The sequence below is a fragment of the Styela clava genome, chromosome 8, assembly GCF_964204865.1.
Source record: "Styela clava chromosome 8, kaStyClav1.hap1.2, whole genome shotgun sequence".
In the NCBI taxonomy this organism is placed as follows: domain Eukaryota; kingdom Metazoa; phylum Chordata; class Ascidiacea; order Stolidobranchia; family Styelidae; genus Styela; species Styela clava.
This window is the reverse complement of record NC_135257.1, coordinates 2,859,644-2,877,579: the sequence shown is the minus strand read 5'-3', so window position 1 is coordinate 2,877,579 and position 17,936 is coordinate 2,859,644. Positions and strand designations below refer to the sequence as shown.

General features: G+C 36.0%; 1 protein-coding gene across 1 annotated transcript; it reads left to right on the top strand.

Moving 5' to 3' along the window:
* The first annotated feature begins 4,293 nt into the window (after nt 1-4,293).
* LOC120346266 (protein ANKUB1-like) lies at nt 4,294-9,434 on the top strand. Its single transcript, XM_078115325.1, has 11 exons — nt 4,294-4,446; nt 4,561-4,692; nt 4,885-5,054; nt 5,273-5,552; nt 5,631-5,777; nt 5,975-6,126; nt 6,479-6,662; nt 6,900-7,017; nt 7,639-7,800; nt 8,109-8,249; nt 8,727-9,434. Exons 2-11 carry the CDS (start codon nt 4,591-4,593, stop codon nt 9,080-9,082), a joined length of 1,812 nt encoding a protein of 603 aa, XP_077971451.1. The 5' UTR covers nt 4,294-4,446; nt 4,561-4,590; the 3' UTR covers nt 9,083-9,434.
* Nucleotides 9,435-17,936: the final 8,502 nt, after the last annotated feature.

Here is a 17,936-nt window from a genome sequence, read left to right as displayed (position 1 = left end):
TATACCGTAACAAAGAAAAATTGAACTCTTTCTTAGCCAGGCAATAAACTTACCTGAAATTATAGCCACTTCGGAAACCAAACTTGGTAAAACTGACCACAATATTTCATTAAATAGGTATAAGTTTTTTTATCGTGACTCACCGACTAATGCCGGTGGAGTAGGAATATATGTACTACTAGACTAGACAATATACATGCTATAAAACGTAACGATCTTAATTTTGAAGTCCTTAGCTGTGAGAACATTTGGATTGAACTGAAAATTAATAATACTAGTTATGATATACAACAAAAACAATTAATAGTTGGAGTTGTTTGTAGACATCCTCTTCATTCGTATTCTGAATTCCAAGAACGTTTTGTTTCAATGATCTCCCACATCTCAGCTTATATGGTTCTAGTTCATTTTTTCTTGGGGATTTCAATATTGACCTTTTTAAATATGACATCGATCACAAAGTTAAAAATTATGTAGATGGTATACATATGGTGTAAAGACTGTGTGTTCCAAGTTGCAGCAAAGGTTGGGGAATGAAATTGTTTCCCCTTGGTGTTAAACAATGTTTTTTTTTTTTATGAGTGAGCTTTCGAGTAATAATGGTGGAGCGATGTGCAGCCGGTGGGTGAGGCTGGCTGAACTTTTGTGACCGGTTTTCAGAAATAGGATTGAGTGCATTGACTTTGGTGGTGGAGCCCTGAAGTGTTAAAATCTCATGGTGTGTGGTCAATATGAGCCAGTAACCGTTGCATATCGGAGCGGGACCCCTGCGGGAAGGAGTAAATCCAGGAGGGAACATTTTCCCCCAATTGCTGAGATGACGAACGCGTAGATACAGAAGGAAAACTATCTGAGTTATAATTTCGCTGGCTGCGTTTGAAGGCGACATAACAAACTCGAGAGTTAATCGACTGTGATTGAATTTTTTTGTTATAGTGTTTGTTCCATTTCAATCGTGATAACTTTGATTTTCTTTCTCTTATGCTGACATGAACTTCTCTGGTGCATATACCCCTAGTTTGAAGGGGGTGGAATACACACATTTTTGAAAACTGGCTATTTAGTGTCTTTTGAATTCAAATTAGTGCATTTCACATTTAGACAGGGCAGTTTTTTTTTAGAATAAAACTTGTTGAGTTTCATTCTGAACAAGGAAGGGGCTCTGTCGCAGACTAAAGTGTTCGTGTTTATATTGTGTGTATATATGTATTTTTATGTTTATAAACAGTTAACATTTCAAATGCCATTTACGTATTAAATTCCTGCATATCATCATTATTGCAATTTATACAAATCAACTTCTGTAAATTGTCTTTACTCCATAAAAATAAAAAATATTACAAATACTGTTGATTGTTGGAGGGGCGCGAGTTTGACCTCCTCTGGTCTACCATGCTTAGGGTTACCATATTTTTTTGACTTCAAAGCGGGACGCCTCCTGTAACTTTACAGGTCAGGCTACATAGGACAGGTCTACATTTAAGCTATCCCGGCTGTCTTCATTGACCATATTGTCATCGAGAGTTCATGCGCATATTCTCTGTCTAAATATCGAGTTCAGTTCGAAAAATAGAATGGAATAGACGCTAACGATTCAAATGATCCGAATTTAGATTTTTTTATGTAGAGCAGAAGGAATAAAGAATATTGAAATAGTCTGCCGTTTTCAAACATTGAGAATTTACTTATTCGCCAAAGCATGCTTTTCTGTAGATAACACTTTTAAAAAATCGTTGTTCAATGTTACATTCACGCGAACGTCCGAACAGGACCAATTAGAATTGATTTTACATGTGATACGTTCGCTAACAATTGTAGCGGGAAACAACGAAACAAACAAAATAACGCATTCACCTTTAGTAAGTACGCCAGCGTTGCGCTACACAGCAACAACAGTAATGAGAACATGTTCATGTAATAAGCTGGATTGCTGAACGCAAAAGCGGGACTTTTGGCTGGCTTGTCGGGACGGCGGGACAAGACGCTAAAAAGCGGGACTGTCCCGCCTAAGGCGGGACGTATGGTAAGCCTAACCATGCTGAGAATACATCCAAATGCTATCCAGGCTTCAACCCGGATCATCTAGTCAACAAATTCTACATGCAGAAGGACATTTCTGCAGAGTCCCAAACACTTGGGGGCTCATTCCTTTTCCTTGTTTTCAATTGTAACTTTCCTATTAGAACATGATTGGTACTTAATCAAGGGTGAAATTTCCTTTTCCTGATAGCTGCTTTCTCCCTTCATATAGTTACATTCTTTTGCAGTTTATCACTCTTACTTTGCAAAGTACTTATAGGTACCGTACGGTATGTAATCCTTCTCCTCTGAAAAATTTACCTCCCAAACATCCGACAAATCGTGCTCGGTGTACTCCAGTGCAATGAGAAAATCCTTTGCCTATGCATCCAGTCTGCCAGTACCTTCACTTTGGAAGTAGCCCCGTCTGATTTGTGTGGAAGTTCGGTACCGGTATAGGCCTACTGTGTAACAAAGCAGCTCAAATGTATAACAGATATACAAGCTAGTCTGTATTCAATCTAATCTAAACCGTGAAAAAGACTGTTGAAAAAACGCTAACACACGGAGAGCTATTCAAACAAGTCAAAGCATGTATAAAACACATAAGTATAAAACTGACGCACCATTCTCCGCGACGAGCGTCCCCTCAAACACCACAAAAAACGTAGCTGGCAGCATCGGTCAAAGGTCATGAAAGTTGGTAATGAATACGAGAATCTACGTCCGGGATCGGATAAGTGGCGCGGCCATTGGGGACGGCAATGATGACTGTCGGAATATTTAAAAGATCTCAAGGCTAATGTTGTTTGAATCGATGCTTGTTTTGTCAACGTGGCGTGACTATTTAGTCTGTGAACATCTTTATATCGGCTTCGAAATTTTTTTCACAAGGAATTCTCGACATATGTGTACCTCGGGGACATTGCTCATTGTTTGTTTTGTTTTGCAGGCGGCAGATTCGGGACCCCGGAGCTAGGAATCTGATACAAATATGCTTCATATCTGTGTGGTTTCCGATTTATGAAAAAGTTTGAACCTCTCCTGCACATGATTCAGCCAAAGAATTACCGAGGACCATCTTCGCAAGTGTCCTTTTAACGGTCAATCAATTTATTTATAACAAGCTACATGTCAACAATGCAGATCCACAAGAAAATGTTCATTGACAAGAATGTAATTAAACTGCGTCTTGCATTATTGTTTTGCGGTGTTTTCAATGTGTTAAGTTATTGAACAAACTTACGTATAATAACTGCTTACTTATGCATCTTGGGTTATTAGCTATAACTTTGGAGAATCCTATGGGAGTCCTTCGCGGTCGATGACGTTCTTAAATCCAGTGATTTAGCAGTTTTTCTTCAATTATTGGATACATTGTGATATTGCATGTGTGTATGCTTTATATGACATCCCTTCCAATTACTTTGCTGATAGTGCGGTATTTTACTGTTGCGATATTTATATTTACTATCCATGTTAAAATAAGCACCGCTCTTGGAATCTTTCCTCCGCTCGTAGAGTTTCAAAGTTATGTTCCCTCGAATTGAGTACCTGTAGATACGACTATAGTCAATTTGTATACTTTTCTAATTCAGGTAGGCTACATCTGAATAACCACCCTGATCCCATCTTTAAAATCGAATTTTGAGCAGATCTACAAAATTTACAACAGTTTGCTTGAGTAGGGCTTAACAAAGACTTTGTCTCCGAAACAAAACATGGGTAAACTGACTTTCATAATTTAAGTTAAAATTTTCTCTTCTATAAAAAACGGAAATTCCAACTTTGAAGAATTCTCAGACGCTACTACGAATCTGATTGATTTTAGTAAAAAAATTCAAAGCCTCTGCTTCACATCGCTAATATGGATGGGTCATAGGTCAATTAGCGTTATTAGCATAAATTATATATAGGTTTTTTTTTCCAGTAGTATACTATATATTATTCAAGTGGCCGATTGCTATTTTTAGTGTAAAACGGTATCTCAATTCTCATTGCTCATAAACGTAATCTATTAATTTAAATTCATGTCATTGCGTAAAGTAGTAATGTTTTTGTCATAATTTCAACAATGTTACAAATAAAAACGGCAAGTGAAAACTTTACAAATGTTTACTGTCACCTAATATTCCCTTCATTCTTCCATTTTACGCTTTAATTCGTATCAAATGTATCTATAACAATGGTTCTGATTTATCGTACACTGTACGAAAACAAAAGACAGATAAGCACTAGGCATTCACTTGTGGGATATTTAACTCTGATGCTTTCAATATTTGGCGGAAGACAGATACCTATTAGAAGAGTCCGCGGAATATCATTTTATATTTTTTAAATATTGACTACAATGAGCAAAAATTTTAGCTTTAAAATTGTCCCAAGAAGTCAATACTCAATTTGTGCCATAGAATCAAATTATTGAAGGTATTTATTTACTGTGTTAAGTGTGGAAAGGTATGATGAGAAAATCAGGATATTTTTTTTATGTCTTTTGCATTCACTGTCTATATATATAGTTCTTCATTTTTTGGTTTAAAGCCTGCGAAGAACCGCCACATATAAACGATTATGAGAATTTTTGTTGCATTTGAAGACGTTCGTCTGCCAATGGACGTACAGCCAGGTCAGACAGTTCACGATGTGAAGATAGTGCTAAGGGAACATTTCAAGGTATCTCATGATGATGTCGATAGCTTTGCTAAATTTTTGTATATTTTCATCGGTTGTAAATGCGATTTTAACCCAGCAGAATCTTTTGAATCTAGATAACTAAATTTAATGACCTAGTAAAATTCATATCTTTATCGCCAATGATTATTATGATAAATTTCTTAAATCTATAACTTTCTTTCAAATGTCCAGTTGAATTCATCTCACGCAGAAGGAAAAATTCTCCGAATGTTGTACGCGGGAGCAATACTCCGAGATGAATGGGTTTGCTCGGACATCGGTATTTCATCTGGTTCGACAATAAAATCGGCATTGATTGATTCTGACCAGCCTGTTCTTCACGTAGAATGCCCCTATAATGGGTAAGAAACACATATAGCTAGTTGTATGTTGTGCGTATTTGTACCCCAATTCATGTTGTCAACTGTTAAAGATTGGCAAAAAAATAGATTTTTCTCACAACTTTTACTGAAAATCCATGTAAACTTATGCTACATTGATTTTCTCTTTTCATTTAATGCTGCAAATCTTGCATTGAAGCAAAGTTTATTTAACAAAAACCACAACACTAATATTTCAGGGAAACTATAGTTATACGAGATCAGCTGAATTTTGCGACGACATCTGTAAGTCAATTGACACGACTTGTTTCTTCAAAATCTGGTTTTCCTGTGTCTGTGTTCCGATTATGCACAAAAGATGGCCGAGAAATGTACAACTGTCATATGCTCGATCGTTATGGAGTTGACTTCGGATCGGTCATAAAACTTCATGTGTGGGATGGTTGGGCAGAACTGCTAAAGGCGGCATCACAGGGCCATACCAGAAAAGTTTTGAGAAATGCCTCAGGAGATGAACAGGTGATGTCTTTTTGACACATTTTAATAAAACACTTTATCGAGAGTACATTTCATAAAGAGAACACTCTTGCGTTACAGACAGCAAAATTTCAGCTAAGAGTAGCATGTTACATTGCCGCCCATTTTGGTTTTGTGGACTTGGCTAACTCAATGTTGAATCCAAAATCTGGTGCGGTCAAACCCGAAGAACCAGTCGGTCAGCATCCTGCTAAACTTTGGTCAAAGGTAAAAAGGTTATCTTTTCAACTTCGCCAGTCCAAAAACAAGTGTAATTGTAATCATATTTGTCTGTTGGGTTGGATTTGTTGCGGGATCATAAGCAAATGCTCACAAGCAATTTTGTCAATGATAGTAGCAATTTTGAAAATGCCCTTCTCAATAAAATACCGAAATATGCCAGAATACAATGCAATTTTTTCCAGCTATCTGCACATGCCGACACATGGAAAAGTCCTGTTCATGAAGCTGTCATTTGTGGAAAAGTTAACGTCCTGAGAATATTTGTCCAAAATAATATTTGTTGTCTAGTTGCCAAAGATGGAGAAGGAAGAACACCTATGCAAGTAGCATTCTGGTAAAATCGCGATTTTGCATCGCATTACAAAATGCGTGGGTGGCAAGGGCGAGAATCCGATTTGTGTATAACCAGAGTGAATTTATGTTACATTATTGTTATGTTGTATTTGGACAAAAACCAGAATAAAACAATTAACAAAACTTTAGTTTATAATGAAATAATTTTGTATTTGTATTTTTTGTATATATTTATTACAAACCCATGTAAAAATGTGCGCTGAAAAGATGTGAATTTCATTCACAACATTCAGTAATACTCAATCCTAGATTATTGATTACGCCAATAATAGAAACTAATGATAAGTTGAATACGATATCAACAGTTACAAAATTCCTAATTGAATTTTCAGCCATAAACAACTGGAATGTGTCCAGTATTTATCGTCAAAATTGTACAGCAGTCACACAGAAAATAACATTACTCTCCCGGTGCTTATCGTGATAAAAACTAGAAAATGGTGCGAGACAGCTCGTGATAATGTTCTTGCCAACTCGGGATCGTACAAATCATCAATGAGAAGACGCCCATACAAGGCTAGTACATAAAATGCTTAAGAACATTTTATTTACTTGTTGTTTTTTTGTGTAAATATTTCTAGTTTCAAGATAAATATACCGAATCTTCAAAGTCAATTATGAATATTTTGGCACAAGGTGTTTATATCGATCAAATTCAATACATCATTCATTTTTAATATTCAATATATATATATATATTATAAATATATATATATATATGAATATATATATTTGCATATTAACATGCTTTAGGCACCGGCAATGGTTGGACATGGGGTTCTGGTGGATGGATATAGCGATAACCAAATGAATTCAAAATCGAAGTTGGAAATATTATCTATGCCGGACGCCGCATTTCAACAGATCCCGGGTAAGAGACGATTGTTAAGTGATTTATATATTGACATACTGCCACAAGGTAATGTGTCTTTATCGTTTCACGTGTATTATTGAACTTTATGTAAGACGGTTGCCGTCGATGTATAACATAGACTCAAATATGAGCCATAATGTTATTATTTCGGTAGCACATGGTATTTCGAGCTACGATTGAGAACAGAACTTTTTAAAGCAAAAATTATTTAAGTAATTAGCTCGTCAAAGAAGAGGCTTGACCACGGAAACGAAGAAGACTTGTCTATTTTCTATCTCATCCTACAGCAATTTATGCTTGTTCCATCCCATGGGACGTTTCCCGTTGGATTCCCATGAAAAAATAGGAGAAAAGACATTTTGAAGGTAAAAAAGCATGAAGACCAAAGTTAGCTCTGACGTAATCAAGTTGTTATGACATGGCCACTGTGCCATGGGAAATACAAGTGTATGCGCTCTGTCTGATAATACGGGCCGTTTCACAAGGGATTCCCATGGACAAGCCTGGATATTTCCACTTCTTTATTCTTCGTTCACAAATAGCCTACACGAACTCACATTGAGGTCTTCAGTATTTAGCTTTATTCAAATGCAGTCTTGTTTACATATATATATATAGTATTCAATGATGGCTCAAGACTTGATCACCGAAGGCACAAGATTCGTCAACGATATGATTCTCACTTAGGCAAGACCGAATCTGCACTTTCTCATTTGAAAAAACGAGATGTAAAATATTCTGAAAGCAGCGAGATCACAGATGATGCACCCCGACTACCAAGTAAGTATGTTTGAAAAGAATTTTATGCTTTTTGTTTAGCAGAGTTAGAGAATATTCTAGTTCACATAAAATATTTGGGTGGTCTTTGGTAAAGGATTGGGTAAATTGTCTAGTAGCCTACTTTCTGATACACAGATGTTATTTTATATTCTAAACAACATTAGAACAAATTCTGGCGAACGAGACTATATTCGTACTCGTTAACGATTAGATGTTTTACAACTGCACAATATGCAATTCAAAATTTCCGTGCTGCAATTTGATATATTGATCTTATTGCGGTTTTGCAAGTTTTATTATATTATCAGGAATTAGTAGACGACGCAATCACGTGTCCTACGACACAGAAGAAACCACACCTACCGAAGAAGATGGAGTGAATACTGATTCTGCATCGTATATACAAACACCAAAACCAGGACAGGGTGGACTACCCGCTATTCGTGAAGGTATGTTTGCAAAGCAAATTCCAGAAGCCGTTATAAGGAAATGGATTCCAATAATTCGGGCGATTAGATGTGGATTTTTTTTAGTGTTTGGTAAAAGTCTCGATCCGCGATTTAAGTCGAGTTAATTGAGATAAGTCCAACTGGAGATTGGGTTGATAACAATGGTAAATGGTGATTTTAGTACAAGCTGGGTCGAGTCAATTACTTGAGCTTCTCCAACACTGCTAGTTTTGAACGTTGGAAGAAGTTAATAGCAGAAGCTGAGTCCTATAATACTCATGAAGAATTTTGTAAAATGAAATTTCTTTTGGAGTTAATGGTGTTCCCTGTTTACGTGAAAATTCGAAGATGCTATAACAATTCAGAATCGTATTTTTAGATTATTTCGGTTTGTACAGTACTATTGAATGCGATACTTCATATGAAATTTTATGATTATGATAAAATGAATATTGTATTAAATTTTCATATTTTAAGGAAATGCTCGACGTACCATGCGTAAGAAAATTTTAATTGAAGGAAGCATACCACTTCCGGCTGTCAGCGTCGAGAATCATTTGCGACCATTTTTCCACACAAGTTCAAGATTAGAGAATCCAGTTTTAGTCACATTGCGATTGTTCGAGAATTATCGACAGATGACATCACGAGAAAACGCAATCCAATGCATGACTGTAGCAAGCACTTTTAAAGACAAGGCATGGCTTAGGCAAGTTGATTTGGCCATTTCTCTTGCTCGTAGAGGAGTGTCCAACAGTTTATTTGACGACACACCGCATGATGGAAGAACTTTACCAACAGTCGCTGCAAGCCCCATAAAAACAAGAGAATAGCTTCTGAATGGCTATACCTCACGTGGAGGCTATTTAATTTCCATATTAATTGAAATGTACAAATATTTTTACCGAAATTTCATGTACCTCAGAACATATACTTTTTCCTACATTCGTTTTAGGACAATTTACTCTTTTTGAATCGGACAATCTTACACATTTATCGACTTGTAGACAATAGAATGAAATTTTTGTATTATCAGGCTTTTCATCCATACATGATGTTTTATACATGTTATGTCGTGCACATCATCATTTAGTATGTAATAAATGAGAAGTAACCCAGTGTATTTTCATGCTTTTTTTGCTTCCTTTGACTTTGTTGCCGAAATATATTCCAAAACTTACCGTGTGTAAGCAATTATGGGAAAAGTCTAAGAATAGGGACACTGATGAGTAGAGTGATACACTTGCTATAAATGGTAACCATATCAATAACCAGCTGGTTTTGGAATTGAAAACGGTAAATATGCCATAGAGTAGGCAAAAAAAAAAGAGTAAAAAGAGAATTGAATACAGATAAGTTTGCGTATTGTGTTGTGCAAGTGAAAGAAGAACAAAAGCTAAATCATAACTTACTGAGTTAGGGTTCTAGCTTTTTCCATAAGTCAACGTCCGTTTAGGGCTACTTTCTGTGGACTGTTTCTCTAACAGTCGGTTGAGTGCAAGAATGCCAAAATGTATGGGCACGAAAGCAAAAAAATATTTTACTCCAACTTTTCCCGAAACTATATCCTGGAGGAAGCTGGGACTATAGAACGGCTACCTTGACTGGGTCGACTGTAATTTAGTACCACGAGTAGTTATAGTGGGCGTGGCATAAGATTTGTATATGTCATTCCTGATCCCCACCTGACTAAGTCAACCAAACATCACGTCACTTCTACGTCGCAATCAAGTAATAGAGCTTGCCAAATTATAGCCCATTGAAAAAAATGAAACATTGAAATTTTGGATGAAATATCACATCACATAGGATTCATATGAAATTATTAAAGAGAGCAATACTCAAATAAATGTCAAATCTTTTTATCGCAATAAAACTCGGAATACTGTGATTGACTCATTTTTTTTTTCATCCCTCAAAGTGTTTTCAAACGAGAGTGTCGATTTGACGGAAGAAGTGCTATGATATCATTCTTAAGATTCTGGCGCGTTTGGGACTGACTATTCAGTGAAAAAATTAACGACGCCTGTTATACTCCGCACTGTTCTTTTTAATCCTTCGTATCTACATGCGTGAGACAGGTCCAGCAGGGCGAGCAGCAGTGAGTGTAGCACATCTTTGGGTGAGCTTTTTGCAGGGGCGGATTAAGCCCCCTTGGTGCCCTAAGCACTGAAGACTTCGGTGCCCCCTCATGTGTAATTTAATTATAAAAACAATGAACCACATGAGTGTATTATCCAATAAAAATAATCACAACCAACAGCAAATGAAACAACTTTTACGAACATTTTTAGGTTTTTTAACTGTTATACGAGGAGCGGGTTAAATGGAAATGCGGGCGGGTTAAATGGCTTCAAATTATATTCTTTCGTGACAGATATTATTTGAAATCAAACCAGACACTGTGTGATGGGCAAGGAAATACGTTTCCGCCCTGATTTCCTTATGTCACCTTTCTTGTGACATACTTTTTTATTACGAACTGTTATATTGAGTAATTTAAAAACTTGCAGTGTGAGCAAGCTTAGTGATATCGCCAAATGCCAACCAAGTCCGTCTAAGTTGGCTAAAAAAACTAGCTAAAAAAACTAGCTAAAAAAACTGGATTGCGCGGCGTTAAGTCGGCTCTGCGTTTCGTCACTACTGTCACATGGCCGACGCTTGTAAACAGAGGAGTGTTTTTACTAAAATAAAAGCACAAAGCGTTAGAAAAGGGGTTTGAATCTTGGGATCCCAACCCCAGTTGGAATAGCTAAAAAAAACTCAAAAACGTTCTTCCATTAGATACAAATATACGCTAAAATTGTTCTGTGAGCCGCACGGAATGTATCAGCATGACAGGGTTTAGACCACCCTGGTCTACCTTATCAAAATACTCCCTGACTTCGCTGACCACTAGATCGTTGAAATGCGATCGTGGAACCGCCACATGGTGTAAATAGTTCATTGGTCCAATTGTTGAGGAGAAAAAAAATATTTAAAACAAAAATGCAGCAACGAGGTGACTACTAGAAAGAAAAAACAACAACAATTTAAGAAAATGACTCATACGCCCATTTCGTGTCCAATAAATAAATTTCAGTGTTTATTTTTAATAAAGAAGGTTAATATGCTACTTGAAGACAAAAAATAAGCGAACATTTTGAAGTTTGAGTCGTCTGGTGAACTCGTATTATTTTAATATACACCGATAAACTATATAAATTTCTGCTCTAAATTTCTGTGGTGCCCCTCTTTGCTTGGTGCCCTAAGCCATAGGTTCTGAAAGTGCTCCGTACGGAGCCCCAGGGCTCCGCGGGAGGAACCTAGGGGCTCCGCGTGTTATTCTATTACCTCTCAAAATAATGCGGATTTCAGCGAATAACGAGATTTCTGTTGCGTAAAATATTCAATCCATAACCATTGCGGGTAACATTTAAAATGTCTTGTCATAATAATTTGATTGTGCTTATCGTTACTCACGTTCGATTCGAGATTACTATTAGGATTACTAAAATAAAAGATTACTATTCTAAAATTACATAAAATACCTGATTAACTGCCAACAATAAATAAATTGGAATCGTATTTTTGCGATCTTGGTAGTTGTCAAACTTGATTTGTTCTTACGCACTCGAGATTATTTTTGGGCAAAATATCGCCGTTACAAAAACCCCTAGGTTGACGTTAAAACTCAATAAGTACAATTTACAATTGTGCAATCTATGACCGATGGGGCATATTTAGAATGACTTGTTTATTGGGTTAATTGTGTTCAATGTAATAAATAAATCATTACTTCTCAAATTACCACGGCAATCCGCGGACATGAAATGAGAAACAAAATTAAGTGAACGAAGTTCTAGTGGACTACCATATATCCTGAACAACGCTGTTATTATAAGATATATATTAGAAACAAAGTCATATTGCCCACAAAAGAACATACCTACTGCCGGTGTCAGTAGTTTGATGAGATATTTGTGCCCGTCCCGATTAATTCATAATCGTAATCATGAATGATTGCGTGGCAGTGTGGTAGATTTAGCGAATTCGACAAATTTGAGCCGTTCTTGCAGCACTAACTCCTACCGTGCAGGTCTGCCACTCAGATTCTTTGCAAGATATCACCGTTTAAAAAATCACAAGGTGTGGGCAAAATACGAACGATTCGGTAGTTTCCGTCGGTAGTTTCAGAATGGATATAAGGTACATCGCACGCATAATTGACTGTGTTTTGATTTCAGTTGCTACGATGAATAACCAAAGAAAACCTAACATAACACCAAATGTTGGAATTTACAATGTCTAAAAAAAGCTTTTCTTTTTAATCAGTCGTGAGTCTGTTGAAACAAAGCTTATAGTGGTATCCTCCGTTTTAAGTTTTAGTTTTATTATTTCATAATGCCGCTTTTCAATCAAAAAGTTTAAGTTACGGATTTACCTCTTTATTAAATATTTTAGCATCTCGTCGCCGATCAATCAATGACTATAATATGGTAACGATGTTTTCACATTAAACTCACAATTCCCCACGAGAACAAAAGAGCAATTATCGTCGTCGTTTTGAACAATACTTGTATATGCCGAAAAAAATTTTTGATTTAGGGAGAATAAACACCGACGTAGAGATGTTAGGGTTTAAAGAAACACGTCACGCTGACGAAAACAATCGGCGATTGTAACAAAATGCAATCGCGCACTTTATTAGCGACCTTTTAAGTCTTCCAAAAATATCAAAAGGGACAAGATTCGACCCCTAATTTCTTAATATGTTTGTCAAGTGTCAAATTTACAGCCTTCATATACATAATTTATCTGTGAAATTTAGATTTATTCATGGCTTGTATTAACCCCATTAAAAAAGATTTAGCTTTTAAATTCGTAAAGTACGTTTAACTTACTCAGGAATATTAATCGAAAAGTAACAATTTTAAAATTCACTTTGGGGCTCCGTGAATAATAGTCAACCTCTTCACGGGCTCCGCAAGACCAAAAGTTTGAGAACCCCTGCCCTACTTATATTGTTTAATGGTTAATCCGGCGCTGGCTGTTTGGACAAAAGCTTGCACTCAACGAAAACAGCATGACATGTTGGCGGCACCATCGAATACCTACCTCCCTGGTCTACGATGTTACGCAGCTCCAAATCCTAGCTTGTAAATGTCGACATCAACAATTTTGCAAGAGCATGATGATCGGACAAATTGACGGCTTGGACGAATCTTACACAGATGGAAAATTGTTCAATACTTCCGATTTCACTTGTTTCATCAGCAAGAACGACGAAATACTGGCTTTCTTGACCTTCTCCACGAGGGCCTTTTGGATCATTTCGCCGCACAGTTTAATGATCTCATTGTGGATTTTTGGTCTTATGTACAACGCATTTAAGGAGGCATTCTTAACATAATTTTACAAACCTTAAGAGTCGGAAGAAATTCTGAATCGCTATAGCGCACGGACATTCCGTTCGTTTTTCCGGTTCCAAAATTTGCCGGATCTGACAAAACTCTTGAAGCTATATTTTAGCGCCCACAGAATTTGACTATGTTAATTGTTGATGCGAGTGACCGTATGTTCCTTTCAGATTGCTGAGCTCGGGCGGAGGTCATTTGTTCGACGACATTTCCGGTAGTGTGAGTTTTACGGAAACTATCGGCACCTAGTGAGCATGTAAGCTCTACTGGCATGCTTCGATACCTCCTCAAGTGCATTTTTTTTAATTGTGAAACTTTCTGTGGTATTCGTTTTTCTATCCGAAATTTTGTGTGGTGCGTCGACAAAATTAAAATTATTTCCAGCGCTCCGCGAACGCGTATCAACGGATCTCCTGCTCAGTCTTCGGATCTTTTGCTGGAGAAAGTGGGGAGTTCTTTATGAAAAACGGAATCATGAAGCGTGAGACCATGGTCACAGCCCCTGCATAAGCTAGGAACGTTCGGTAACGGTAATGGTGCCCTGATGCAGGTGTTGGTATCTTACCATATATATATATATATATATGATGTTCGGGTAATAAAATATTGCGTTTCGGCCTCCGTGGCCACATATTTGAGCATAGCTCAAATGTTGGACATTTCCCCGAGAATCGATTTACTTGTTTATGTTCGTAACAATTATCAATCAGCAATAAATCAACGATGACGTAACAATGACAAACTGTTCATTCGCCCAGACACTTTTTACGCTCAGATTACCTAGTCCTATTGGATCATGGTTGTAGAAATTGGCTCGTTTCCGGGGTTTGCGCGTTATTTTCCAGTTGTGTTTCCAACAACTAGTTCTAAATCAAATAATTTATTGTTATTAGGTCCCCCGAGGAGCTTTAGTTTAATTTTAATAATCAAAAATAGTCCCGAAACTGCGGTAGACTAGTCTAAAATTAGATATCAGTACGTGTGAACGACACGTGAATAAATATTTTAATAAAAATGACAGTTTTGACTGATTATAAGCGTCCACTCTGCAAAACAGTCTTTACGAAAATTTCAAAAATTTTGCTATGGGAAGTTATAGGAAAAAATTTTCTGGAGTCGAGGGCCAGGTAAACGCCCATTTTTGTTGGATACGAAATGGACAATTGGATCGTTTTGTTATTATGTTGTTCTTGTTAGAATTTTCCTTTTTATTGTTATGAAAAAATCACCTTTCTTTTAAACTACTGGACCAATTGCTTCAAAATTTTCAGGGATTAAAGATTGTTGTTGTCGCTAGAAGACACTTTTATCTTTTCCTAAATGTTCTATGAGATCAGATATTGCATCCAAGCTTTTGCTGTAATATTTTGTACCCATGGTAACACGGCTTTTAATCGCCCACGAAAGACGACTGTCTTGCGTTTGGATTTTTCAAAAAATTTGCGAGGCGCAAGTCGGAAGTTTTTCGACACCGGTGGCGCACTGTGGGTAGGTTGGTAAGTTACTGAAGTACCGTTAATGATTTGATACTACAGTTGTGAGTCGAATCATTTAGCACTTTCATTCACGTTGGCACAAGACGCATGAATCATTATTGACACAGGACTTGATAAGGTTATGACAATCCGAATACCGGTACTAGTAAGTTACGGCGGCCAACAGTTTCAGCTTCGTCCAGAATATGTTTATTGAGGGAAATTGTGGGTGAAATATTTTTTCTTGTTGGTATTTTTTTCTTATCGTTATGAAAATTGATATTTTCTTTAATTGCTGGCCCAATTGCTTTAAAATTTACAGTGGTTAAAGATTGTATTTTTGGCTAAAAGGCTATTACTTTTATTTATAATTTTCATTTAAATTTTTTGGGATTCTATGGGATTCGTTTTTTGTGTCCCATGATAATATATTCACAAGGTGTTTGTCGCGTAGAATCTGAAATGAACATCCTGAAAAATTTATATATATTCCAATTTTCCATTGCAAAGTGAAAAAACATAAAACTTGTTCGGGCATGTTATGAATGCAGTAATATGTCCAATTGAATTGTATTCTTGAAACTTAGTTCATACAAAAGTTGACACAAGGAAAATTGATATTATAGCCTTTCTGCTCCAACAATAATAAAATTTCATAACCACGATAATAGTCAACGTATGATAGTGGATAATATAGTAATGCTATTTAATTTTGAATTAAAAATTACGATTGTGATATCATGCCCTTTATTCTAAGAATACCTACATCGTCGAAAAATACGTTGCGTGACAATTTGGTGTGTAAGTGCTTTTTATTGGCACTCGCGAAAATACTTCAACCTCTTTTTATTTTTACTGCTCTCATGTAATGGAAAATTCCAAACCAATTTTCTCTGCCATTCGTTTCCGATCGCCTAGTTTCTATTATCTCAAAATTTGCGATCAAATATGTCAGAAATCATGTCACGATTTCTCTTTTTGACACGGTGACCAATTACATCTCCAAATATTTAAATTTATATTATAAACACCAGCGCACTAAAAATTTTATTGAACATGCACACCTGCATGGGGAATGGCAGCCATGGTGCCGTCTGAAAAAGGCACAAAAAGTTGTAATCGTAAAATGTTTTAAACAGAATATTTCCAAATTGGAAATCGTATTTAGACTTGAATAATAACGTACAAGTATCTCAATTCAACAGTCGTTAAAAATTGTTAGTCAACGATCCGGGGGCGCATTTTAAAACTTTGTCTTAGGTGATATTTCAAGTAGATACGCCACCCCAAAGGTTTTCCAGCAATAAATCTATTATTTGTATAACTAACTCGTATCTAAAGTGATTAAAGGCCTCGTGTGACACACATACCTCACGTGCATCCTTTGTTGTATACAATACATCATATACTTATTGTCCATACGTGCACCCGTCAATATAAATCATACTGCATTTACAATTTCACTCACTAAGTGCCACTAGAGCAAAAAGCATGTCGAGATAGCATGAACTTTCATTGAAAATTAGCAATTCATGAGACACAAGAATCATATACATATATCATAAACATTTGGGTTTATTTGAACAAAATTGTAATTACCTAAACTTGGCGCAGATTGATAAATAATGTACACGAGAGACACAAACAAAAACACGCCTTATTTTCTCTAAAATGAAGGCATAATTATTCGAGTTACTATAACGCACAAAATATTATGTGCCATGATCTAAAAAACAATGTCATCGTTAACGTCAATCTTTATATATCCAGATAAACATATATCGTGATATGAACTACAAATTTCAGTATAATAAAATAATTAGTCTGGGGTTACAATTGAATTGATTAATATTTGATTCTAGGCTTCCAACAATTCACTTTTTCAACAACTAACAAAATCATTTAGCAAGCAATTACAATTCTTTCAAGAATTATTGACAGTATTTCATCTTATAACAATACTTCTTCATACAAGTTTGTACAAACCAAAGCAAGATTTGGAGATCTCAACTGAAAGTGAAAAAAAAGTTGCATTAAATGAAACAACTGAAATGAGAAAATTAACATACACGAAACACTTGGATAAATGAATAATCCTAATTGTCTCATACCTATTTAGATGTATATTATTATAGTATTATAATATTGTTTTATAAGAATATAAATATATATCATATTCAAATGCAGCTTGGCAAAAAAGTTTCAAAAATACACCCATATAACTTATTAAAAATAACATTCCAGTTCACCACCTTATGATTATACTCCCTCATCAGCTTGTCTCACACACCTAAAGCAAACATGAATAATCGTCACTTGTCTAAACAGTGAACAGTGAAACAAATCATTCATAAAATTCCGATTTAATTTGAATTTCCACAAAACCAGAGAAATCTTTTCGGTTATAAACCCTTATGAGGTAGGCAATTATTTTTGCAATGAGACATTAGAGCTGAGGTATCACTGTCGTGCTTGCTTTTCTCATCTTTCATTTTTTAAGTCTAATTCGGGTCAATATTTTGTTTTTTTTAAGTAGGATGTATACTAAAATCTCGATTCACATACCGGTATTAGAATTCGGGCATAGAAATATTCATTCCAATTCGATACGGAAAAAGCAGGTGAAAAGTTCAGCAACACAGATAGACAAAATGAAATCTAAATAACATAGCTGATTTTGATGATTATTTGGGTAGGTGGGCGAATTGAAACATTTTATAATCTCATAACCTATTTATATCGCTTCCGAACGTGATATCATGAAATGAAAAATATTATAGAAATATGTTTTAATATACATCGGCGCATTACAA

Coding starts and splice junctions, on each gene's coding strand:
- LOC120346266 (XM_078115325.1), top strand. CDS start 4,591: ATGAGAATTTTTGTTGCATTTGAAGACGTTCGTCTGCCAATGGACGTA. Junction 5,778..5,974: donor CTGCTAAACTTTGGTCAAAG/GTAAAAAGGTTA, acceptor AATTTTTTCCAG/CTATCTGCACATGCCGACAC. Junction 7,018..7,638: donor CGCATTTCAACAGATCCCGG/GTAAGAGACGAT, acceptor ATATATATATAG/TATTCAATGATGGCTCAAGA.